Source organism: Salvelinus sp. IW2-2015, linkage group LG30, assembly GCF_002910315.2.
Source record: "Salvelinus sp. IW2-2015 linkage group LG30, ASM291031v2, whole genome shotgun sequence".
Lineage (NCBI taxonomy): Eukaryota > Metazoa > Chordata > Actinopteri > Salmoniformes > Salmonidae > Salvelinus > Salvelinus sp. IW2-2015.
The window spans coordinates 12,810,384-12,837,557 of record NC_036869.1 but is presented as its reverse complement, the minus strand read 5'-3'; the positions used below and the strand labels follow the sequence as shown (position 1 = coordinate 12,837,557).

Here is a 27,174-nt window from a genome sequence, read left to right as displayed (position 1 = left end):
ACACAGACAGAGACACACACGGACAGAGATACACACACACACACAGACACACACACGGACAGAGACACACACACACACACACACACACACACACACACACACACACACACGGCCGTCATCTTACTCATCCCATCCCTGCTACCCTGAGGCAGACAGCCAGGCATGACTCGTCTCTGACAGCGTCAGACTGACATTTAACCCCACATGGAGATGCGTGATCTGTGTCAATGACTCTGGATTGTCTAGCAGCTCTATACTGAGATTCCTCAAGTCATACTTGAGTAAAAGCAAAAGACACCTTAATAGAAAATGACTCAAYTAAAAGTGAAAGTCACCCAGTAAAATACTACCTGAGTAAAATGTCTAAAAGTATTTGGTTTTAAATATACTTAAGTATCAAAAGTAAATGTAATTGCTAAAATATTATTTAGTATCAAAAGTAAAAGTATAAATAATTTCAAATTCTTTATATTAGGCAAACCAGATGGCGCAATTTTCTTGTTTTTCTAATTTACGGATAGCCAGGGGCACACATAATTTACAAATGAGGCATTTGTGTTTAGTGAGTCCGCCAGATCAGAGGGAGTAGGGATGACCGCGGATGTTAGTGCGTGAATTGAATAATTTTCCTGTCCTGGAGTAAAAGTAAAAGTAGTCCAAATATAAATAGTAAAGTACAGATACCAAAAAAAAACGACTTGAGTAAAATTACTTGAAAGTACTACTTAACATCACTGGTGGTGGCTAGGCATGTCTGAAACCTCCAAAGCTCAGAGTCAGTGAAATGATTTCACTCTGCTGTAGTGCTTACATACTTTGTATACAGTGGTTCTAGACTTTAAAAAACAGAGTTGCCAAACTCAACAGCATGATAAAGGACTCTGCTCTCCTCCATTTGTCCTGAGAGAAATGGGAGGCAGTGGAGCCAAGACAAAACAGAACTTAATGGAATGAATACACAAACTTAATTACAGTACAAATGCCCCCCCAATTTTTTTTTGTACGCTCACGTTACTTGCTCCAGCTTAGACGGTAGCTTAAGCGATATTTTCAACTGCTTAAAAATAAATAAAGAGAGTGTGCAAGGAAGAAAGGTCAAAACTCTGCCCAGTAAAGTAGTATTGGAGAGTCAGAACATGAACGGAGAGTTGGAGAAAAATTCAGACAATAACTTTTCAGGGATTTTAAAGATGGTGGCATTAACTCAAGGGCTCTCCATCCCTCTGTGCTTCAAGTAAAAACCCCTCAACTTTGTGACAAATGTCACACATATCACATCTATTTTGCTCAGGCAGTTCAGTTGCAGTGTGGGGGGAAGATTATWAATTTTCTAGACGAATTGATTGCTGACGATTCTGTGCGTCATTGCCATCCTAACCCACTATTACAGRCCCTCAACTTCATGGCCAGAGATGTTCCTTCCTGTATGTTACATCAACACAGCTAGGGACCATGACGGCATTAGTAGCCAATCACAAGTCTCTATTATTACATTCAAAATGCCTCGACTTCCTGAAGAAAGCTCTCAGCCGCTGCGGAAATCAAGCATCCGACCACACCATTCCAGATGTCAAGAGTAGCATAACATGGCGTGGAGTGGTGGCTGATTGCAATCATTGCAGAATGAAGAGTGGGGTAGAGGAGGGTACCTCCCACCTCCTTCCTCCCGCTAGGCTGCCTCTCACCTCCTCCAAAGATAGACCATCTCCCGCAGAGGTGAAAGTGCTGTACTTTTCATTGACAAAAGAAAACTACCTGAAACTGCTGTTAAAAAATATATATATATTTTTAACTACGACCATTCACATTCAATCATCCACATAAATCACTGTTAATGACTTATGGGTAATAGGTACTAATGCGCCGTCAGAATGAAACCGCAATATTCAGCTCATGACTTCTGAGGCTGACCTTAACCTACCTGACTGACTGAAAGTTGAAAGTGCAGATAAGGGAGTATAGATGTGCTGAAAAGTTGGAGGTTACATAAGTAGCCATTCAAAGCTGATTTAAATGGTTAGAAGGGCAGTGTTGAAATTGTCTTTTTCTCTCCCAGTTGTTAATTACAGAACTTGACAACATCATATTACTGTTCTCTGCCCTGACGGTATCCATGGCAACTGGCCATGGAAAAATTAAGTAGTCGAAAGTCGGGAACATTAATCAGTATTGTCTAAATATAGTCTAAATATCGCAGATCGCAAAAGTCCTAGTCAATGGCAGCTTTTTGAACGGCCATTTAGTAAACAGAGGGCACAGTAGGCTTATATCCCACACGGATTCGGAGAAATGTTATTCTACTCCTGTGGTGAAGGAGAATGAACAAAAGGAGCGGAGGAAGGCAAGGTGCATTCTTCATTTAGTTTTCAGTTCTGCTGGCATCCCACATATGCCTGTGTGCATTCAACTGAATGAAAAGCTGCACAAAGAAATGACAGTGCAAACATGTACTTTTATTCAAGTTAACGAATTGAAAACTCTGTTTCTCACTCAATCTCTGTTTTTGATGTTTTCATACTTGGATGAACACACACTATTTTCTTCTGTATCCCTCCATGTAAAAAAAAAAAAAAAAAAGTAAACATCAGCTGTCATTCATTCTACTGAAAAGATAGAGCTGGGGTAAGGGGTATTGGCCTAGATACCTTTTTAATTGATTGATTAAATAACTTCAGGGGACCAGGACGCCAGAGGGGATGAAAGTCTCAAGAGAACAGACGCTGGTTCTACAGCTCTCTAGTTCTACTGTATCTTAGCAACAGGTTCCTGTCAGTTTAGAGGCTAAAATGAAGAAGTGGCGGAGGTGAGGGATGTAAAGATGGAGAAGAAAAGAGATGGAGGCATGCTCACCTCTTAGTCCAAAATAGAACCAGTCCAATTCAGTCCCATGTACATCCGGTCATTCCGTAGATGCTAAAGTGGCCCAGAACTATCATATTCACTTTGCCAGACTCACTTTTCTTATTTATTTAACAGTACGACACCATTATTATACTAGCAGTGAGGGATATTTAATGTTGTATGAATGTCTTAAACTAAGTACTCATATAAATGCCAGGCTTCTTCAAATATAGTATTCAGAGGTACTGTATCCTGAGGTTACTGTAAATGCCCTGCAAARAGACAGCTTTACACATTAAATCACTAGAGGAGATAAAGGGAGAGCGAGACGGAGAGAGGGGTGGATGCAAAGATTGGGGAAAAAGACAGAAAGAGTGAGAAAGAGGGATGGGTGGACAGATAGACGGGGAGAGAGAAAGCTAGCGTTAACAAGGCAAGCTGCTCTTCATCCCTGGTCTGTTTAATGGACTTCATTTGCATGTCTATCAGCAGTGTCAGGGCCCTGAGGAGACGCTGGTAGAGTGAACGACTGTAGCACGGTCTGCCAGACGTGGCACTGATAGAACGCTCTTTCATGAAAACGGCTAGCGTGATTCCTTATTCTACATGTCAGAGGCACGTTCTACATCATTTATTTATATCTGAATGCTTCACAAATGTTGGGCGGGCAGGTGGCCTAGCGGTTAAGAGCGTTGGGCCAGTAACCTAAAGATTGCTGATTCAAACCCCTGTGCTGACTAGTTGAACAATCTGTCGGTGTGCCTTTGAYCACTTAACCCTAATTGCTCCRGTAAGTCGCTCTGGAAAAGAATGTCTGCTAAAATGTACCTTGCTGAACACGGCCCAGGTGCCCAACAGACCAGTGCCCGGTTCTATCTGCAATCACAAGCCTGAACATATACAGATGGACCAATCAGAACACATCTTTCCCATCTCCCTCTTAAGTATTGTCTAGGCTAGTCTAGCCAGCAAGTAAAAAAACAACACTGTCAGAAATCTGAAAGTAAATGTCACATCGTTGTTCAGTGATGACAGTAATTCGTCTGAAGCTCATAATACATTTCTTAAATGTAGTTGATGTGATCTGACTATCTTGATAAAATTGTATTATTCCAGCTACAGTTTTCTTAACTGAACATGTCAATTCAGAAGTGTCAGAGCCTTATGTCTGAACCCAGATTGACATTTCAGAGCTATAAAAATGGTGCCATCTGCAATTGCACACTACCAATTTTTAAAAATGGATTTACAAATATTTCAGGATTTTTATACTCAGCACTTTAGGGACCTTTAAGGTGAGGACCTTAATGGGTTATAAAATATGAATTCACAGCAAAACAGTTCTTAGCTGGATTGTGGAAACTTTGATGCTCAATATCTCAGAACTATGCTTCATGCAGATAGAACCTTTATAGTCACAACTAGCCAGATGGCCACAACTAGATAACTAGCAACATAATTCAATCACAACGGATTCGTTTTTGAACGAAGCAGCTGCCTGTTAGCTATTCCACTGACTCTCAGCAGCTAACTAGCCATGTGAAAACTGCAAAWGACAATGATAGCTGTTTAGCTAACGTTAGCTGCATGCAAACTGGCTTGTGTTAATAAAATTATTTATTTCATCTTGCTAGATAGCTAGCGTGGTAAAGCATTTAGGGTTGTGTGCGTTGTGCTGTACTTACCGCCCCATTCGTTTCATATGAAGTGTATATATGAAGCCTGGCTCWGTTATCAAACTAACATCAAGAGACTTGATTGAGTAAAAAATATATATTATGCAGCTTTATTGTTTTAGTTAGAACAATTCAGATGAAAAGGGGGTGGATTAGACTGGGAAAAGTGCCTTATTTATTTTTTTAATCGTCATTCCTTTCGGCTCCCCTCTCAGGTTGGTACCCAGCAGGCCTCGTCTTTTGTTCCATACCGTGTCTGCGAATACAAAGTTTTCGCCCCCACCCCTCCCGGAAACCACTTTCTCAAAGCTAAAGATCCGGGTCACGTTCTGCACATGTTATTTACCATATAAAAAACAATCAGCGTTTGTGTGATGTTGGCTAATCTCTATATTTGCTGCCATATGTAGCCACTAGCCAGAGTTCCTGAAAAAATAACACTACCTCGTTGACTACCTGTCTGCCTCCTGCTTAGCCAATCTTTTGCAATGATGAGCCAAGAGAACGAAAGGCAAGAGAACGAAAGGCCTCCTACTGTGCTAAGTACCTTTCGACCTTCAGATTTCACGTTGTGTCTGACCTCTTGGGTCTAACAAGGAGCAATAGATCTTATGACAGCAGCCCTAATGCTCCACCTCCTATCCGCCTCTTCTATTTTCCTGGCCATCAGTCTTCTCATCCTGCTCTCTCTCTCTCCGAGTCCAACCTGGCTGCATTAAGGAGATGCTTCCATTGTTTGCAGGTTCTGTGTGCTTGTACACAGGCAGACAGTCACAGAATGGTGCTGTAGCCCTTCTGTTTTCTCCTTGGGCCTGTTTCTGTGCCCGTCTCGCTTTCCGTCCCATGCCAAATATACACAACACATGTACTACAACAGTCAACTACAAGAGTTTAAAAGGTTGAACACCAGTAGAAAAGCTAGTGGTGGATATCCACGTTCAAATGGCTTTATGGAGATAAAATAAACTAGAAAGTTATTTTCCCGCCACTTAAAATGTACTTTAAAAAGGACATATCTTCACAGACATATAAAGATTAATCTACAAAGCAATTATATGTGATTAACTCATTTTAGATGGTCTTGTAGTATCAACAGGGACTACAAATTCTAGGTTGCTAGCAACAACATTAGCGCAGCGTGCTAGTTAGCTTACATTCATCATCTACAAATTAGAATCAGACGGAAGATCTGTGCTATGTGAACAACAAAACATGTACTGCCGACATTCTGGGCAGCGGTGCTTAGTACCTTTCGGCCTTCAGTAGCCTTGAGTTGTAACACACAAACTGTCAGATCAGCAGACTTCAACAAGGCATCTGTCCATGCCTCTCTCTTCCTCAAGGTATAAAACTAAGCCCAAGCTCCTCCACTCCTCATTTAGGCGGGACTAGGGATGACGGTTTGAAATAATTTCACTATTCGAATAGTATCATGAATTTTTGTCAGATATCCGGATATTTGAAATAAACTTATGTTTTGACCTGAGCACTGCTGCGCGAGGGATAGAGGCTGGCGCTCTATTGCTGCAGCTGCGGCGGGGGCGGTGTGTGTGTGTGTGTGTGTGTGTGTGTGAGATGGGGGCGAGCAGATGGAGAGAGAGACGCAGTAGCCACTAGCAAAGGCAACTCAGCTACAGCCAATATTAGCTAACTTGTAGCAGCCACAATGTTATTTACCATCCCAAACAGTGCCTGTTTTGACTGGAGTAGCCTAGAGAAGCTAGCTAGAGAAGCTAGCTAGGTAAGCTAGCCAGCTATAGCTAGCTACTGTAGGCTAATTGAGGCTACATGCTGAGCCTTCTCCCCATCCCCATTCCGATAAAACAACAGCCTACCTGTTGGTTTCCCGTTGTAGCCTACTCCTTCTCATTTCACTAACATTTAATTCCGTAATTTTATTCCATCCTGCATTGCATTAGAGAACTTACTCCACATTGAGCTAATTTAGAAAAAGCCTTTTCAGTGTTAAAATAGGCCTAAGATTTTTTTGGGGTTGTAAAAAATAAATCACAATTATTCGAATACTACCCTCCCTTCGGATAATTGAATAAGCGTGCACATCCCTAGGCGGGACCCCATATGACTGAGGACCTGTCCCACCTGGCTTCCCTGTGGTGTGGGTGGAGGACACAGATGGAGGCCTTTGCACCCTGTTTCCAGGCTCTAAACTGGGCAGCGTCAGCACAGAGCAAGACAAGCATCTGGGAGGCAGATTTCTGGAAGTGTAGACTCGCTACCCTGTCCCGCAGAAGTGGGAGACTGTAACCCTAACCCCCTCCATCTGGCTGGAAATGTTTCCAGCATGGAAACATCACCATGGAAACAGACCAAGCCTGCAATATTGAAGGATGGATGGCTACTTCGGTATTACCCCCACTAGACTGTAGTGGTTCTGTGGTGAGTCACAGAGCACCAATCAGAAACAAACCTGCGATCGTGAATATGACCGCATCACTTACCTTCATAGTCCTTACCTTTATAGCTACAGACGTCTTTAAACTCTCATCATTAAGTTGCTTGATGAAACACATACCTCCTCCATTAGAAAACAGCTAATCTGGTAATGGGTTACATAACACTTCACTWCCTGGTTTAAAGGTGGTGCTCTGGTGGCCTTACCTTGGCACGCTGTCCGCCGTCGTCGTACCGCCCTGGTCACTAGGTGGCGTCTGTGTTTTCTCCGTCTCCTCTTCAACAGTGGCCAGACCCTGCTGCTGCAGCTGGTGATGGTGCTGCTTCAGCTGGTGATGGTGGTGCCGTTGGTGGTGCTTCTCTCCCTCAGTGCTCTGTCCACTACCCTTTGGCCGCTGCCCCTCTACTTCCTCCATCGTCTTCTTCCCCCGGCCTTCTCCCTCCTCGTCGCTCTCCTCATCTAGCATGTCGTCCACCTGACAACAGAGAGGTGGGTTGGTGAGGCTTGGCTCCCCCAGGGTAGGGTGGTCTATACAGTACAGCAGGCCTCTCATTGTCCACCAGAGCGCAACATACAGTAGACAAAACCTCAACTCTTCACATAAATCCCATCAGATGATTAGAGAACACACTTAACCAACCCCTCACTAACTCTTTACTTACAGTTTGTCCTCTGCACATCAGGTGGCAACAGCAGTTAACATGGCCCAGGAGCAAATGACATAATAGCTCTTCACATATGGATTCCTCTGGCCTGTTAACAAGTTTAATTACTGTCTATTCTGAAGGGAATAACCTATCAGATGCCTCTCTGCCTGCAGGGAACACCAATTAGATGCTGTTTGGACCTCTGTTATTCAGAGAGGATCATTTACCTGGAAAGTCTATAGGAATGCACATTAGGCGAAGGCTTTATATTCCTATAGAAAAACAGCTGAGAATATTTTCTTTCAATTTAATCTGATACATTATTAGCTAATATAATGGTGCTGGATGGAATAGCGGACGTTTTTATGCGCTCCTGACCAATTGTGCCATTTTGTGTATTTTTTTMGCGCCATTGTTTCCTATGACCGAAAAGTTCTTCTGGACATCAGAACAGCTAACACTACCCTCAATTTGGACAAGTCAGAGACGAAAGACATATTGATTATCCTGGAGCAGGCCCAAATCGCCTGTACCCTCTGTTCTATTGGCGAATGTGCAATRGCTGGAGAATAAACTGGACGAGCTCCATTCAAGACTATCCTATCAACAGGACATTAAAGACTGTAATATACTATGCTTCTCAGAGTCATGGCTGAACAAGGACATGGATAATATACAGTGCATTCAGAAAGTATTCAGAACACTTGTACCACACTTCAGCTTTATTCTAAATGTAATTAAATAAATAATAAATRCTCAATCTACACACAATACCTCATGATGACAAAGCAAAACAGTTGCATCCTGTTTCCATTGATCATCCTTGAGATGTTTCTACAACTTGAATGGAGTCTACCTTTGGTAAATTTGAATGATTTGACATGATTTGGAAAGACACACAGCTGTCTATATAAGGTCCCACAGTTGACCATGCATGTCAGAGCAAAAACCAAGCCATGAGGTTGAAGGAATTGTCCATAGAGCTRCGAGACAGGATTGTGTCGAGGCACAGATCTGGGGAAGAGTACAAACATATTTCTTCAGCATTGAAGGTCCCCAAGAACACAGTGGCCTCCATCATCCTTAAATGGAAGAAGTTCAGAACCACCAAGACTCTTCKTAGAGCTGGCCGCCCTGGCAAACTGAGCAATTGGGGTAGAAGGGCTATGGTCAGGGAGGTGATCAAGAACCCAATGGTCCCTCTGACAGAGCTCCAGAGTTCCTCTGTGGCGATGGGAAAACCTTCCAGAAGGACAACCATCTCTGCAGGGACTGGGAGATGAGTCAGGATCGAGGCAAAGATGAACGGCGCAAAGTACAGAGAGATCCTTGATGAAAACCTGCTCCAGAGCGCTCAGAACCTCAGACTGGGGTGAAGGTTCACCTTCCAACAGGACAACGACCCTAAGCACACAGCCAAGACAACGCAGGAGTGGCTACGGGACAAGTCTCTGAATGTCCTTGAGTGGCCCAGCCAGAGCCCGGACTTGAACCAGATCAAACATCTCTGGAGACCAGCCACACTCCCCATCCAACCTGACAGAGCTTGAGAGGATCTGCAGAGAAAAAAAAATGGGAGGAACTCCCCAAAATACAGGTGTGCCAAGCTTGTAGCGTCATACCCAAGAAGACTTGAGGCTGTAATCGCTGCCAGAGGTGCTTAAACAAAGTGCTGAGTAAAAGGTCTGAATACTTATGTAAATGTATTATTTCAATAAATTGTTTTATTTTTTTGTTTTGCCATCATGGGGTATTGTGTGTAGATTGATGAGGGTGGAAAAAACGATTTAATCAATTTTAGAATAAGGCTGTAACGTAACAAAATGTGGAAAAAGTCAAGGGGTTTGAATACCTTCCAAATGCACAGTACATCAAGATGCGTTTTTTATGTATCGGCAGGACAGAACGGCAGAGTCCGGTAAGATCATGGGGGCGGTGTGTCTCTTTATGAACAACAGCTGCTGCGCAATCTCTAATATTAAGGACGTCTCTAGTAGAGGTCGACCAATTAATCTGAATGGCCGATTAATTAGGGCCGATTTCAAGTTTTCATAACAATCGGAAATCGGTATTTTGGACGCCGTTTTCTTTTTTTTGCACCTTTATTTAACTAGGCAAGTCAGTTAAGAACACATTCTTATTTTCAATGACGGCCTAGGAACGGTGGGTTAACTGCCTTGTTCAGGGGCAGAACGACAMAWTTTTACCTTGTCAGCTCAGGGATTCAATCTTGCAACCTTACGGTTAACTAGTCCAACGCTCTAACCACCTGCCTCACGAGGAGCCCGCCTATTACGCGAATGCAGTAAGAAGRCAAGGTAAGTRGCTAGCTAGCATTAAACTTATCTTATAAAAAACAATCAATCATAAATCACTAGTTATAACTACACATGGTTGATGATATTACTAGTTTATCTAGCGTGTCCTGCGTTGCATATAATCGATGCAGTGCACATTCGCGAAAAAGGACTGTCGTTGCTCCAACGTGTACCTAACCATAAACATCAATGCCTTTCTTAAAATCAACACACAAGTATATATTTTTAAACCTGCATATTTAGCTACAAGTAATCCAGGTTAGCAGGCAATATTAACCAGGTGAAATTGTGTCACTTCTCTTGCGTTCATTGCACGCAGAGTCAGGGTATATGCAACAGTTTGGGCCACCTGGCTCGTTGCGAACTAATTTGCCAGAATTCTACGTATTTATGACATAACATTGAAGGTTGTGCAATGTAACAGGAATATTTAGGCTTATGGATGCCACCCGTTAGATAAAATACGGAACGGTTCCGTATTTCACTGAAAGAATAAACGTTTTGTTTTCGAGATGATAGTTTCCCGGATTCGACCATATTAATGACCTAAGGCTCGTATTTCTGTGTGTTATTATGTTATAATTAAGTCTATGATTTGATAGAGCAGTCTCACTGAGCGATGGTAGGCACCAGCAGGCTCATAAGCATTCATTCAAACAGCACTTTCGTGCGTTTTGCCAGCAGCTCCTCGCAATGCTTCAAGCATTGCGCTGTTTATGACTTCAGGCCTATCAACTCCCGAGATTAGGCTGGTGTAACCGATGTGAAATGGCTAGCTAGTTAGCGGGGTGCGCACTAATAGCGTTTCAAATGTCACTCGCTCTGAGACTTGGAGTAGTTGTTCCCCTTGCTCTGCAGGCTTTTGTGGAGCGATGGGTAACGCTGCTTCGAGGGTGGCTGTTGTCGATGTGTTCGTGGTTCGAGCCCAGGTAGCGGCGAGGAGAGGGATGGAAGCTATACTGTTACACTGGAAATACTAAAGTGCCTATAAGAACATCCAATAGTCAAAGGTATATGAAATACAAATCGTATAGAGAAATAGTCCTATAATAACTACAACCTAAAACGTCTTACCTGGGAATATTGAAGACTCATGTTAAAAGGAACCACCAGCTTTCATATGTTCTCATGTTCTGAGCAAGGAACTTAAACGTTAGCTTTCTTACATGGCACATATTGCACTTTTACTTTCTTCTCCAACACTTTGTTTTTACATTATTTAAACCAAATTGAACATGTTTCATTATTTATMTGAYGCTAAAMTGATTTTATTGATGTATTATATTAAGTTAAAATAAGTGTTCATTCAGTATTGTTGTAATTGTCATCATTACAAATAAATAAATAAATAAATGAAATAAAAAAATAAAAATCGTCATCGGCTTTTTTGGTTCTCCAATAATCGGTATCGGAGTTGAAAAATCATAAATCGGTCGACCTCTAGCCTCTAGGTTCTGCTCGCATGAGTTAGAATACCTCATGTAAGATGTAGCCCACACTATTTACTAAGAGTTTCTGTATTTTTCGTAACTGTCTATTTACCACCAAAAACCGATGCTGGCACTAAGACCACACTCAACGAGCTGTATAGGGCGACAAGCATCCAGAGGCGGCGCTCCCTAGTGGCCATCGACTTTAATGCAGGAAAACTGAAATACATTTTACCTTATTACTACCAACATGTCACCTGTGCAACTAGAGGGGCAAAAKWTTCTAGATCGCCTCTACTCCACACAGAGACACATACAAAGCTGTCCCCCACCCTCCATTAGGCAAATCAGAACATAACTATCCTCCTGATTCCTGCTTACAAGKAAAAACTCAAACAGGAAGTATAAGTGACGGGCTCAATACAGAAGTGGTCCTATGAAGCGGATGCTAAGTTAATGGACTGTTTCGCTACCACAGACTAGAATATGTTCTGGGATTCATCCGATGGCATTGAGGAGGTTACAACATCAGTCACAGGCTAATAAGTGCATCGATGATGTCCCCTCAGTGACCGTACATACATATCCCAACCAGAAGCCATGGATTACAGGCAACATCTCCACTGAGCTAAAGGCTAGGGCTGCAGATTTCAAGATATAGGACATTAGTCCGGATGCCGTCCGGATGCCATCTGACAAATCATCAAACAGGCAAATAGTCAATATAGGACTAAGATCGAATCCTACGACACCGGCTCTGACGCTCGTCGGATATTGCAGGGCTTGCAAACTATCACGGATTACAAAGGGAAACCCAGCCGAGAACTGCCTAGCGACACGAGCCTACCAGATGAGCTAAATGCCTTTGATGATCGCTTCGAGGCAAGCAAAACTGAACCATGTGTGAGAGCATCAGCTGTTTCAGACGACTGTAGGATCACGCTCTCCCTAGCCGATGTGAGTAAGACCTATAAATAGGTTAACATTCACAGGGCCGGAGGTATATTTATTAGGAGGAATAGTATCAATCAATACTTTACAGTCAAGAGAAAGGCTGGTTCCTAATAGACATCTGTTGAGGTCATGAAGAATTACACTCCTAACCTGGATGTAGATAGATTAAAGGTTAATTCTCCAATGGCACCCTGTTCTCTATATTTGACCAGGATGCCATTTGGGWCCCTGTCTTAGGAAATTAGTACCTCAACGAGAAGCCAGAATTTGGGCTACAAACTGAAACCCAGGCCTTGGACAAAGGACCTACACAAATTTGAAAAGCACACTCAAATTACTAATTTCCTGATGTCCTACCCCCTCACACTCTCCTATTACAGCAGTCCTCTAGTCTTCATTATCCCCTGTCCCCCGAGGGCCATTTGGGTCAATTAAAATAGGGTGAGACCCCTCCCACATTTACAGAGGTAAAACTAAATCGATATGGAAACAGAGGGAGAGATTTTTCCTTAAATGGAAGGAGAGAAGCAGAGCTTCCAGAAGAACTAGCATGTAGACTTTCATCCATTAAYTCATAAGCACAGCACTACACGGTGTCAGAGCAGTGGAGATCTGGGATCATGGCAGAGAGAACATCCCTAGAGCTGGGCTCATTATTGGGGTCTGGCCAGGTTCATTAAGGTACAAACTGTTGTTGACAACATCAATTTAGACGGACAGAGAGCAAATACAGAATAGCCTGAGGCATGATGTTGATGTGGAACCAGCAGGAAACAAGCAATAAAAACGTTACACACTGAACAACATTAAACGCAACATACAACAATTTTACTGAGTTACAGTTCATATAAAGGAAATCATTAATTTTAAAATCATTAAAACCTAATATATGGATTTCACATGACTGAATACAGATTTGCATCTGTTGGTGTCAGATACTTTTTTTAAAGGGTAGGGGTGTAGATCAGAAAACCAGTATCTGGTGCGACCACCATTTGCCTCATGCAGCACGACATCTCCTTCACATAGAGTTGATCAGGCTGTTGATTGAGACCGTGCATAATCATGCTGAAACAAGAGATGATGGCGGCGAATGAATGGCACCACAATGGGCCTCAGGATCTCGTCACTGCATGAGGCAAATTGCCATCGATAAAATACAATTGTGGTAACAGTCGTCCGTAGCTTATGCCTGCCCATATCATAACCCCACCACCATGGGACACTGTTCACAAAGTTAACGTCAGCAAACCGCCCGCCCACACGACTCCATACACGTTGTCTGCCATCTGCCTAGCACAGTTCGAAGGTGAGAATTTGCCGATCTGCAGTCAGGTCAAAACCCTGGTGAGGACGACGAGCACGCAGATGAGCTTCCCTGAGATGTTTTCTGACAGTTTGTGCAGAAATTCTTTGGTTGTGCAAACCCACAGTTTCATCAGCTGTCCGGGTGGCTGATCTCAGACGTTCCCGCAGGTGAAGAAGCCAGATGTGGAGGTCCTGGGCTGGCGTTGTTAGATGTTTATTTTTTAAATTTCACCTTTATTTAACCAGGTAGGCTAGTTGAGAACAAGTTCTCATTTACAACTGCGACCTGGCCAAGATAAAGCATAGCAGTGTGAACAGACAACAACACAGAGTTACACATGGAGTAAACAATAAACAAGTCAATAACACAGTAGGGGGAAAAATGAGTCTATATACATTGTGTGCAAAAGGCATGAGGAGGTAGGCAATAAATAGGCCATAGGAGCGAATAATTACAATTTAGCAGATTAACACTGGAGTGATAAATCATCAGATGATCATGTGCAAGTAGAGATACTGGTGTGCAAAAGAGCAGAAAAGTAAATAAATAAAAACAGTAAGGGGATGAGGTAGGTAAATTGGGTGGGCTGTTTACAGATGGACTATGTACAGCTGCAGCGATCGGTTAGCTGCTCAGATAGCAGATGTTTAAAGTTGGTGAGGGAAATAAAAGTCTCCAACTTCAGCAATTTTTGCAATTCGTTCCAGTCACAGGCAGCAGAGAACTGGAAGGAAAGGTGGCCAAATCAGGTGTTGGCTTTTGGGATGATCAGTGAGATATACCTGCTGGAGCGCGTGCTACATGGTGGGTGTTGTTATCGTGACCAGTGAACTGAGATAAGGCAGAGCATTACCTAGCATGGACTTATAGATGACCTGGAGCCAGTGGGTCTGGCGACGAATATGTAGCGAGGGCCAGCATACAGGTCGCAGTGGTGGGTGGTATAAGGTGTTTTAGTAACAAAACGGATGGCACTATGGTAAACTGCATCTAGTTTGTGAGTGGAGTATTGGAAGCTATTTTGTAGATGACATCGCCGAAGTCGAGGATCGGTAGGATAGTCAGTTTTACTAGGGTAAGTTTGGCGGCGTGAGTGAAGGAGGCTTTGTTGCGAAATAGAAAGCCGATTCTTGATTTGATTTTGGATTGGAGATGTTTYATATGAGTCTGGAAGGAGAGTTTACACTCTAGCCAGACACCTAGGTATTTATAGATGTCCACATATTCTAGGTCGGAACCGTCCAGGGTGGTGATGCTAGTCGGGCGMGCGGGTGCAGGCAGCGAACGGTTGAAAAGCATGCATTTGGTTTTACTAGCGTTTAAGAGCAGTTGGAGGCCACGGAAGGAGTGTTGTATGGCATTGAAGCTCGTTTAGAGGTTAGATAGCACAGTGTCCAAGGAAGGGCCAGAAGTATACAGAATGGTGTCGTCTGCGTAGAGGTGGATCAGTGAATCGCCCGCAGCAAGAGCAACATCATTGATATATACAGAGAAAAGAGTCGGCCCGAGAATTGAACCCTGTGGTACCCCCAGAGGACCGGACAACATGCCCTCCGATTTGACACACTGAAACTCTGTCTGCAAAGTAGTTGGTGAACCAGGCAAGGCAGTCATCAGAAAAACCGAGGCTACTGAGTCTGCCAATGAGGATGTGGTGATTGACAGAGTCGAAAGCCTTGGCCAGGTCGATGAAGACGGCTGCACAGTACTGTCTTTTATCGATGGCGGTTATGATATCGTTTAGTACCTTGAGCGTGGCTGAGGTGCGGTGGCTGAGATGTGGTCTGCGGTTGTGAGGCTGGTTGGACATCCTGCAAAATTCTCTAAAACTACATTGGAGGTTGGTAGAGAAATTAACATTCAACAGCACTGGTGAACATTCCTGCAGTCAGCATGCCAATTGCATGCTCCCTCAAAACTTGAGACATCTGTGGCATTGTGTTGTGTGACAAAAAAGCATATTTTAGAGAGTGGCCTTTTATTGTCCCCAGCACAAGGTGAAATGATGAAATGACGGTTGGTAGAAGGGTTTTGTGTGTGTTTCTCACTGACAGAAAGTAACCTAACACCAAGCGTAAGCCTGTGGATTCCTGTTGCAGAACTGCTATGTTTCCCAAACACACACTGCCCTGTCTGTTTTTGTCTTTGAAGAAGTTGGTCTTCCTAACGGCACTTTGCAGAATACCTCAGGAGTATGTTGACAGACAATATCGTCTCCCTTTTTTCACATGATCGATAACAGTGCCTGTGGCAGCTGGATGCATTTCAAGGAGGCAGGAACATCTTTCTGTCAGACATGATGTTAAAGTACTGTATACATCACAGAGATGCAGTTTAAAGTACTGTAGTTTAAAGTACTATATATATATATATATACACACACACACTCACACAGTGGGGAGAACAAGTATTTGATACACTGACGATTTTGCAGGTTTTCCTACTTAAAAAATTACAGACCTCTACATGCTTTGTAACATAGATTCCGTCTCTCACAGTTGAAGTGTACCTAAAACAAAAATCCAGAAAATCACATTGTATGATTTTTAAGGAATTAATTTGCATTTTATTGCATGACATAAGTATTTGATCACCTACCAACCAGTAAGAATTCCGGCTCTCACAGACCTGTTAGTTTTTCTTTAAGAAGCCCTCCTGTTTCTCCACTCATTACCTGTATTAACTGCACCTGTTTGAACTCGTTACCTGTATAAAAGACACCTGTCCACCCACTCAATCAAAACAGACCAACCTCTCCACAATGGCCAAGACCAGAGAGCTGTGTAAGGACATCAGGGCTAAAATTGTAGACCTGCACAAGGCTGGGATGGGCTACAGGACCAATAGGCAAGCAGCTGGTGAAAGGCAACAACTGTTGGCGCAATTTATTAGAAAATGAAGAAGTTCAAGATGACGGTCAATCACCCTCGGTCTGGGGCTCCATGCAAGATCTCACCTCGTGGGGCATCAATGATCATGAGGAAGGTGAGGGATCAGCCCAGAACTACACGGCAGGACCTGGTCAGTGACCTGAAGAGAGCTGGGACCACAGATCTCAAAGAAAACCATTAGTAACACACTACGCCGTCATGGATTAAAATCCTGCAGCGCACGCAAGTACCCCTGCTCAAGCCAGCGCATGTCCAGGCCCGTCTTGAGAAGTTTGCCAATGACCATCTGGAGATCCAGAGGAGGAATGGGAGAGGTCATTGTGGTCTGATGAGACAAAAATAGAGCTTTTGGGTCAAACTCCACTCGCCGTGTTGGAGGAAGAAGAAGGATGAGTTCAACCCCAAGAACACCATCCCAACCGTGAAGCATGGAGGTGGAAACATCATTCTTTGGGGATACTTTTCTGCAAAGGTGACAGGACGACTGCACCGTATTGAGGGGCGGATGGATGGGGCCATGTATCGCGAGATCTTGGCCAACAACCTCCTTCCCTCAGTAAGAGCATTGAAGATGGGTCGTGGCTGGTCTTCCAGCATGACAACGACCCGAAACACACAGCCAGGGCAACTAAGGAGTTGCTCCGTAAGAAGCATGTCAAGGTCCTGAGTGGCCTAGCCAGTCCCAGACCTGAACCCAATAGAAAATCTTTGGAGGGAGCTGAAAGTCCGTATTGCCCAGCGACAAGCCCCGAAACCTGAAGGATCTGGAGAAGGTCTGTATGGAGGAGTGGCGCAAAATCCCTGCTGCAGTGTGTGCAAACCTGGTCAAGAACTACAGGAAACATATGATCTCTGTAATTGCAAATAAAGGTTTCCGTACCAAATATTAAGTTCTGCTTTTCTGATGTATCAAATACTTATGTCATGGAATAAAATGCAAATTAATTACTTAAAAATCATACAAAATGTGATTTTCCTGATTTTTTTTTTTAGATTCCATCTCACAGTTGAAGTGTACCCATAATAAAAATGACAGACCTCTACATGCTTTGTAAGTAGGAAAACCTGCAAAATCGGCAGTGTATCAAATACTTGTTCTCCCCACTGTATATATACAGATATTCAATGTCAAACAAAGCATAAACTACCATCAACACGTATTTCTTTGACCGCTAAAGCACATTTCATCAACAAACATTTTTGACAACTTAAAATCAATGTAAACCCTCACATCACAGAATCGTCTCCACACACTGCATTGAGTCAATAAGAACCCCGCAGAGCAGTCATCTCCTCTGGCTGTGTTTGGTCCCTCGGAGGCAAGACGGCATTCGCAATAATACAAACAAACCCCAAAATCCCCAAGGAGAGTCATGCTGAGATCAATAGGGATTACAGAGACTGACAAAACAAATACAATGGTCTCTGGCTTTTATTAAAATGGCTGATAAACACAACCACTGTAATCCATGAACAGACAACCAAACAGGCTCCTCTCTTTCACCTACTACTACCTGTTGTTTGCAAAAACATATGCCTAACTTGAATACATTCAGCATAACCCATCTCTGTACCTGCAGTGGGCAGTGTGGCCGTGCCCCCACGGTTGCCTTSTGATGGGCTCAAATCACTACCCTGCAGAAGCCAGAACGCGGTTCAGAACGTCAGAGTGGGCCATATCTGTCTCCTGCAGAGCGGCAGTCTTAACGATCCCCAGAACCAGCGTGGAGTGTGCCGGAAATGGCACCCTATTCCCTACATAGTGCACTACTTTAGACCAGACCATATGGGCCCTGGTCAAAAGCAGTGCAATGCAAAGGAAATAGTGCCATTTGCAGTACAGCCATGACCTTTTCCAGAGGCATCTCTCTTCACACAATGTCATGTTTCTGTGAGTAATAAGCAGTGGTCGAAAAAGTACTCAATTGTCATACTTGAGTAAAAGTAAAGATACCTTAATAGAGAATGACTCAAGTAAAAGTCACCCAGTAAAATACTACTTGAGTAAAAGTCTAAAAGTATTTGGTTTTAAATATACTCAAAAGTAAATGGAATTTCTAAAATGTACTTAAGTATCAAAAGTCAAAGTAAAAGTATAAACCATTTCAAATTCTTTATATTAAGCAAACCAGACGGCACAATTAAAAAGAAAATGTTTTGACGGACAGCCAGGGTCACACTCCAACACCCAGTCATAATTTACAAACAAAGCATTTGTGTTTTGTGAGTCCTCCAGATCAGAGGCAGTAGGGATGACCAGGGATGTTCTCTTGGTCAAGTGTGTGAATTGGACCATTTTCCTGTCCAAATGTAACAAGTACTTTTGGGTGTCAGGAAAAATGTAGTGAAGTAAAAGTTGGCAAAATTATAAATAGTAAAGTACAAAAACCGACATAAGTAGTACTTTAAAGTATTTTTACTTAAGTACTTTYTGCCACTGGTAATAAGGGCCCAAGCAGAGAGAAACAAGCCGCAGCAGCAGCACAGCCTCTCAGAACACCAAAGGGAGCCAGAGTATTTCGGAGGCCTCGCTATTACGAGGAGCAGTGAAGCTCCTCGAATATAAAGGCAATTCAGAACTTTTCTATTGCTGGCTAAAGGCACTGACCTCTCTACCCCTGAATGAGTGAAGCGCACCAGTGAAGAGTAAAGTGTTAGTGCCTTAAGAAAACGATGACTCTAGGGTTTGGACTGCCGTTTCTGCTGTAATTTGCCATGCTCATTCAGCTCTACACCAGTGGTCTAGAAGCTTTAGTAAGAAGCTGAAGAAAGCAGAGGTTGGGGCACTTCACAGGTACACCATGCTTAACAGAGCCATAAAACGCTCTGAATGTTTATTTATACTAAGCAAAAATATAAAATGCAAGATGTAAATTGTTGGTCCCATGTTTCATGAGCTGAAATAAAAGCGCCCAGAAATGTTCCATACGAACAAAGTATTTCTCTCAAATTGTGTGCACAAATTTGTTTACCTCCCTGTTAGTGAGCATTTCTCCTTTGCCAAGATAATCTATCAACCATACTCAGACATGTCACCCATTGAGCATGTTTGGGATGCTCTGGATCGACGTGTACAACAGTGTGTTCCAGTTCCCAGCAATATAGAATTAAATCAAACTTTATTGTCCATCCAGGATGGACATTTGTCTTTGGCATCACCTTCATTAAAAGGATCACATACACATACATTCTCACATCATACACATTTAAACCAGTCAGTCCATCATGTTGCATCCACTAACAGAGGACATTAATACATTCACTCACAACTGTCCCAACTGCACTAGATAAGTACATATACCGATACAATTTACTTTGTATTTAGTAGTCCAACAGCACAAGGAACGAATGAGTGWTTGAACACATTCTTCTTGGCCATGGGCATTCTGAAGCGCCGGCCAGAGGGAAGCCTCTCCAACTGAGGGTGTAGAGGGTGGGAGGGGTCACCAATGACAGCCAGTGTCTTCTTTTTGGTTGCCTTGTGGACCAGAATGCTCAAACGTGCCTGTGGTCAACCAATTACTTTGCTGGCTGTGTTTACTATTGTGGTCAGTTTGCTTTTGCTCCTCACGCTCAGATGACCATACCAGACTGTCATATTGAACGTGAGGATGCTCTCCACCAAGCTGCTGTACACCCTCTCCAGAACATCCTGGCTGACCCCAAACCCCTGTAATTTCCTGATTAAAAACAGGTGTTGGGCTTGCTTAAAAAAAAAATACAGTCTGCATTCTCTGTAAAACTCAGCATGTTATCAATTTGTGTCCCTAGGTATTTAAAACACTCAACCACCTCCTCTGGTTGGTCGTTCAGAGAGTGGTTGGGATATTGGTAAGTTGTTGCCATTGATGATCAGCTCCGTTGTCTTTTCCACTGATGTGGAATCCATTCCATTGATGTGGAGGGCACTTGACCGACACCATTCTTGAAGGTTGTTGGTCTGTTTAAAAAAGAAAGAGTCCTACCAGAGCCATGTCATCAGAGTACTTACGGCTTCAGCAACTTTGCACAGCCATTGAAGAGGAGTGGGACAACACTACACAGGCCACAATCAACAGCCTGATCAACTCTATGCGAAGGAGATGCGTCAAGCTGCATGAGGCAAATGGCGATCACACCAGAGACGGACTGGTTCTCTGATCCACACCCCTACTTATTAAAAAAAATAAAAAAAGGTATCTGTGACCAACAGATGCATATCTGTATTCCCAGTCATGTGAAATCCATAGATTAGGGCCTAATTAATTAATTTCAATTGACTGATTTCCTTATATGAACTGTAACTCAGTAAAATCTCAGAAATTGCTACATGTTGAATTTATATTTTTGTTCACTGTAGATGGATTGGATTGGAGCTTGTATCCAGTTGTTGGACTCCATTCTCAGAATCTATTCAGTCAGGCTGCCTTCAGTCCCCTGTATAGATATGACCATGAGCCAGGTACGCACACACCTCAAGACTCAATCTGTTTTGCATGAGTTACCTTGGTTACTGGCCACTTCAAATGCAACGATCCAGACAGAGACAGACATGATAATTGACAGCAGGACTTTAGAATTATCTGACGCCCACACAGACAAAGAGATGTACAGCTCTTCCCGCCTCTCGTTCTCCCTTGGACTCATTACGATTTCCTTTCAGTCAATTCACTTCGGTCTGCTTGAATTCTAATGAAAGGACGTGAATGAAAAGCAGTCGACGTGTGGATGGATGTGTATTGATGAAACACAAGCAGAACAGATCAGTTGGATCCGTCAATGTCCATAAGAAGACAACTACATCAGCTGAACATGTTCTAGACAACACTGCATCGCTTTGATCTATCCCTTAGAGAACACTGGTCGCGTCTGAAATGGCACCCTATTCCCTACGTTTGACCAGGACCCAGTTAGGGTATAGGGTGCTATTTCGCACCCACCCACTGTCTACTAGTGTGTTGCGATTGGGCTTAAKAAGTTGGGAAGGCTCACAGCCAAACCTGTAATGCGAGACACAGRGACACAGTTATTGGTCGGAGGACATGTCAATCAGAGTGATTGACAGACAGGCAGACGAGAGCAGGCTGAGGCACACATCGCTGTCCATGTCTCCAAACAATGACCCAAAACTAAGAGGAAAAGTATCACAGAGTACTCCTAGACACGAGAGCTGCAAATATATGTTTAAGAGTCAAATGAGGAGGCAGATATAGAAAAATCGCCACCCAAGGCTAAATGTAAAATCCTGCTATGAAATTCAAAGCAAATTACTCATAGGAATCTACATGCAGATCTTGAGTTTGTGACCTGCGCCGTCTAAACTGCTACACAACCTTGGGGTTGGAAACAGCATGGCTTTACAAAGAGTTATGAGACTTGTCACCTCGGTTTTGACCGCATTACACATAATGCACCTTTCTAATTCATATCAGAATTGAATTGCATGAACAAAACACATTTTATTTGCGCCAAATACAACAGGTGAAATGCTTACAAGCACTTAACCAAGCCCTTATCGGTATAGTGACTCAGGCTAAGAAGAAGAATGAAGGCTTATAAGAAGGCCTTAGAAAGCGTATAATATGCTGCTATAGGCAGAAGTGAATGTGATTCTGATGGATCATGATGCTCAACAGGGGCACAAGTGGCTCCCCAGGGAGCTGCAGGGAACTCCAGGTTTAGCGTTATCATTGTGATAATACCTTCAGCTGGGGAGGTGTCACCAGTAGTACCGTGTGAAAGCAGAACTGGTGAGGTGTCACCATGAAATGTGTTTGATAAAGTACTTCCTCAATAGTAATCTGAGAACAGGAACCTGAAACATTTATCCTAATCATTCAGTGTCTTGTGCCAGATAGGACGGAGCACCTATTGTACTGTACCACGTGTCTCAGAGTCCCATATGGTCTGTCTCTTCAACACTAGAACCGCTAAAGCAGTCATTTTGACTGCTCATCAATTCATTTATTTTATTACCCTGCCATTTAAGTCATGCCTTCCTCAGTTTGACATGTCCTAAATAAGTCTATATAACACAGTGGTTGTTAGAATCTAATATCACAAACAGAACTGGAGTTAAAACCAGTTTAAGGAGGGCATGTCATTATTTGAATGGTTTTCCCCCGTTGCCACTCCTTCTCCCGACAGTGGGGCCTGCTCCGCTCCTTCTCCCGACAGTGGGGCCTGCTCCGCTCCTTCTCCCGACAGTAGGGCCTGCTCCGCTCCTTCTCCCGACAGTGGGGCCTGCTCCGCTCCTTCTCCCGACATGAAGGTGCCGTGCCCAGTTGATAATCACCCCAATAATTGCCTCGAAACTGAACCTAAACTAATTTCACACATATAACAGATTAAATAAATGAAGTAAAGTATGATGGGGGATAAAGGGGGAGAATGGATGAGTTGACGAGAGAGGGGAAGAACGATGCATAATTATGTAATCACCAATTGTGAATGAAGAACAGGGCTTGCCATGCTATTGTATTAATATATTCTAGTTATAATCTCATAATGGTACTTACCCTATATCAGTCCACCAAATCCACACAGTTTTATCAGTCTACTCTGGCCAACTTGGAGTACATACACAGTGAGAGCGTGCAGAATTTACAACGGCAAGAAGACCAAGACGAATGGATGCACATGCTGCGTTAGCGTTGCTACAAAATCCAAATGAAAACGACTCAGATGGTGGGGAAGAAATTAACCATGACATCTCTGATGATTACTCTTCGGATTCTGAGCCTCAGCCTGAACCCCCCGAAGACTGAGCGCCAAAAAAGTCCAAACGGTACACACCGAGCAGGTACCCCGGCCACGACCAAATGAAACGGTGAGACAGGAGGGGAATGGACGGCAACGTTTGGGATCCACATTGGGCAGCAGGTGAGCAAGTCTCGGAGAATGTGGTGATGAGGCTTGTGGAACCTTACATTGGCAAGGGGAGAAATGTCACCATGGACAATTTCTTCACTTCACTGTCATTGGCGAACAAGTTTCTTGCAAATAAAACAAGCCTAGTTGGCACCATGAACAAAGCGAGCTCCTTCCCTCTGCGCAAAACAAGGCACCTGCACTCCACAACGGTGCTGAAGAATGAAAACACTCACACTTTACCAATGCAAGGCAAGAAAGAACGTTTCGATCGTGATCACCACGCATACGATAGTTGCCGTCGACGGGGACACAAAGAAAAACGGACACTATTATGAACTACAACCAAACAAAGGTATGTCAATAGTACATAATACGCGTTACCATATATAGATACAGTTCTGCAATGCATTATGCTCTTCTGTACAACACGTGTTGGTTTCCTATGGGGAAATAATGCTCATGTTTTCTCCTCTATCCTGTTTCATATGTTGGTTTGGATGTTTTGGATCAGAAAGGAGGCACCCACCGCTGGCCTGTTGCGGTGTTCTACAACAAGCTTGACTTGGCTGCTATCAACACACAAGTGTTGTTCAAGCAGTGCATCAACAAAACCATGGCCAGGAGAGACTTCATCATGAGTCAGGCATATGGGCTACGTGAGAAACCAGGGCCAAGGCAGCAGCAAAGATTCCAAGCGAGCCAAAATTTCACACAGCTCCAGGGGAGGAGACAGTGCCAGGCGCACAAAGAACAGAAACCAAGAGACCTGTACCACCTGCAAGCGACATGTTCGTGGGAAGTGTGTCATGCAAGTGAAAGTGGTGAAGATGTGTGTCGACTGTTKGGACAAGGGATAACCGCTAAATGAAATCCAACTGATGCCACTGCGTGAAAACACACAGCATGTAAGCACCTTTGCTCTGATTTACCATGTTACCATGTTACAACACATACAACCACGAAACAGAAAACATACTGTAACAAAAGCACTCCACAAAGAAAAACATTTGAACAGTTTAATTTGTGTTTTTTCTAGTGTTTTGTTTTTACATTTAGCCTACAGTAACATAAACTAATGAAACTTAACACCTTCATGAACACAAGCAAATTATTATTTTAGCAATAGCATATATGAAAGGTATTAATTACACTGTTAGAATGTTGCAGTCTGAATGCTGGTTCACTTGAAGGGTCCCTCAAGGCCCAGCGGTTCTAGTTTAAAGGCAGAAGCCCTGGCTCAGTTTGTCTTGGCAGACTTTTGCTTTTCAAAAGAAGCACAAGTGAATGAATTACCATTATATTTACAATAGAAATATGGATGACTGTAAAGATAAACTTCAAGATGGAAGAGGGAGTGTAGTTTAATGTCTAACTTCGGCTCGTGAAGGGGTGGGGGGGTGAGTGTGCTGAAGGGAAGGAGCCACGGTTGTACAGCGCCACAGAGAGAGGAGAGGACACATCGTTAACGCAAGTCAAATCATTATCCATTCAACAGCGGTGGTGAGATTCCTTCACAATGGGGCTCAAATCAAAAGCAACACCATCTTTAAAAACGCTGTCCTTGGAGTTGAAAAGAAACCGTTTCAGATGGAGGGAAATGTTTTCAATGTCTTCAGGAGGTAATCTGAAGTACTGTGGAGTCTGGCTGAGAGATAAAAACATTGCTATTTGTTAAGAGACTGGCTAAGCCATTTACACACAGACTGGGCAATACTCCTGCTAGAGGCAGAGGTTTGACAAAGACCGAGAGAGACTGGGTAGAGGTAGATTGAACTCTCCTACAGACATAGTAAGGTGGATAGACTGACTGGGTAGAGGTTGATTGACTGACACTGGCCAAGGAGAATTCAGGAGGGTCAGTCGATTAGAGCTCAACTTCCTGGCCCCCTGGCCCACTGCTGTTTGCTCTAGGTTATTGGAGAGAGATTCTGCCCTGAGCAGTCTAAAAGGGAAATGTACACATCAACATACTTCATTGAGGGGAATATACAACCTTCACTGGCCGCCCAGATGATTGGTTGTTTGATGTGAGCAGGGGAAGAGCCCAAATGTAGTGATGGAGAAGATTACTGATAGAAAAACACTAAATACTGGGAGGAAAGAACATACGTTTTTTTTTGCAAGTCGCCAGCTTAGACAATTATCGTAGATAATCAAACTCTTTCATGCAGCGTAAACTCATTAAAAACAATCTCCCACAGTCTCTCTGTTTAGCTCCTATAGTTCACTCCCAAACGACAGACAGAAAGAGCTTGTCCCAGCAGGGGCATCACACTAGATACTACAAGGGCGCTTAATAGATTTCACTGTCCACTTCCCCAAACTCAGGAAAGTTTTAACTACCACCTGTCAGTCACAACAAGTACATACTGGGGAAAGAAGAGAAGAAGAAAATGTACCTGAGGTAGAGTGAGACTAGTGAGGTGACAGACACCCACGCTACAGCTGAGCCTCTCTGACAGACAGAGACCGCCACTTCTCTCTCCATCAGTCTTCTCACTGTGCTCCTCGGGGTCAGGGTCAGATCAAAGGCCGTATGCCTCCTCTGTAACACAGCCAAGAGCAGCCTGGCGCCAGTCCAATCCTGATCGGAGCAATRACCCCAGAAGGAAGTTAAATCTTCAAAGCAGCTCAGGATCGTCTTGTCTGTCTGCTCTTAGATTCCAGTCCAACCCTCACAGGGACTCTGCTCTCAGGTGCAGAGACACACAAATATCTCAAATTAAAGGGCATGTAACTCTGCCTCGCTGTCTGATGGGATTTTGTTAAGAGGCACAGATGAACAGCAAAGGACAGGACAACTTATTTTCTCCATTTTACCAAGAGAAATAAGAAAGCAGCTGCAGTGCTATAAGTTAAGCAAGGACTGTTACATCTGATAAAATCCCAAAATATGGTTTATGTGAAAATCAAAAGTTGTAGAAAATCAAAAGAAAGATGTAACCGACAAGGATTAATTCACTTGACATCTAACACCTACTAAAACAGATACCAATATGAACATCTAAGTATTGAAAGGGGCCATCTTTCCATGCCCATCTCCTCTCCCTCCTCACAAGTAACAGCTCCAAACAGTCCCACCTCCTAGTATGTTGCCCGGACAGACAGTTGAGTGACTGTTAGTGTTGCTGTCAGGTTGCCAAYGACTGTGTAAATGAGGAACTGATCAGAGGGAATATTCATAGTTCCAGGTTTTGGGACAGATGACAGCGTCGCTCCCCTGGTGATGGAGTGGCCTGGAATGGCCCAGGGACTTTTGTAAATTTACTGATCACTGACGGCAACTGAACCTACAGTACAAACCTCACATAACTCAGACTGGTGTGAGGTTATTAGTCTGTGAGAGGACAGCTAACCCTGTATGGCCAGCTTCAGCACCTTGGACAGCGAGATCAACACTTCATCAGAGAGTAATACTTATACCACAGAGTTAGAACTAAACCAAGATAGACCACTGCCTGTCGTTTCCAATGAGAACAAAGTAGTCATCGTGGGCAGAACAAGCAAGGAGATGGGCAGAGCCAAGCACGCGCTAGCAGGATCCTATTGGCGCGTTCTAGCATGCGTCTGTATATTTCCATGAAGGAACGCTTATTCTGTGAAGTGCACATGTCCAATAACTCAATTTGCCTTTGCACTCCTTCTACACAGCGCAATTTTAAAAAACTTTTGCAAAGGGTAAAGTCTACAAAAACACTTAGTCCACTCTGTTCATAGCAGATTATAGTTTTGGGAACAGAAAACTGTATTGAGAGCAAATGTTTCATAGATAAGAAAATGAGCAGAATGTCGGCTAAATCCATCTCGTTCCATCAGCTCCCACTGCCCGCCAGTGGGCTTCTT

General features: G+C 43.4%; 1 protein-coding gene across 1 annotated transcript in view; it reads right to left on the bottom strand.

Annotated features, from left to right (window-relative positions):
* The window catches only part of LOC111955090 (RNA polymerase II subunit A C-terminal domain phosphatase), a 127,566-nt gene that overhangs the window by 57,301 nt on the left and 43,091 nt on the right, over nucleotides 1-27,174 (bottom strand). The window contains exon 12 of the mRNA XM_023975167.2: nucleotides 7,137-7,405. Within this exon, the coding sequence (XP_023830935.1) occupies nucleotides 7,137-7,405 (269 nt within the window). The remainder of the gene's footprint in view (nucleotides 1-7,136; nucleotides 7,406-27,174) is intronic.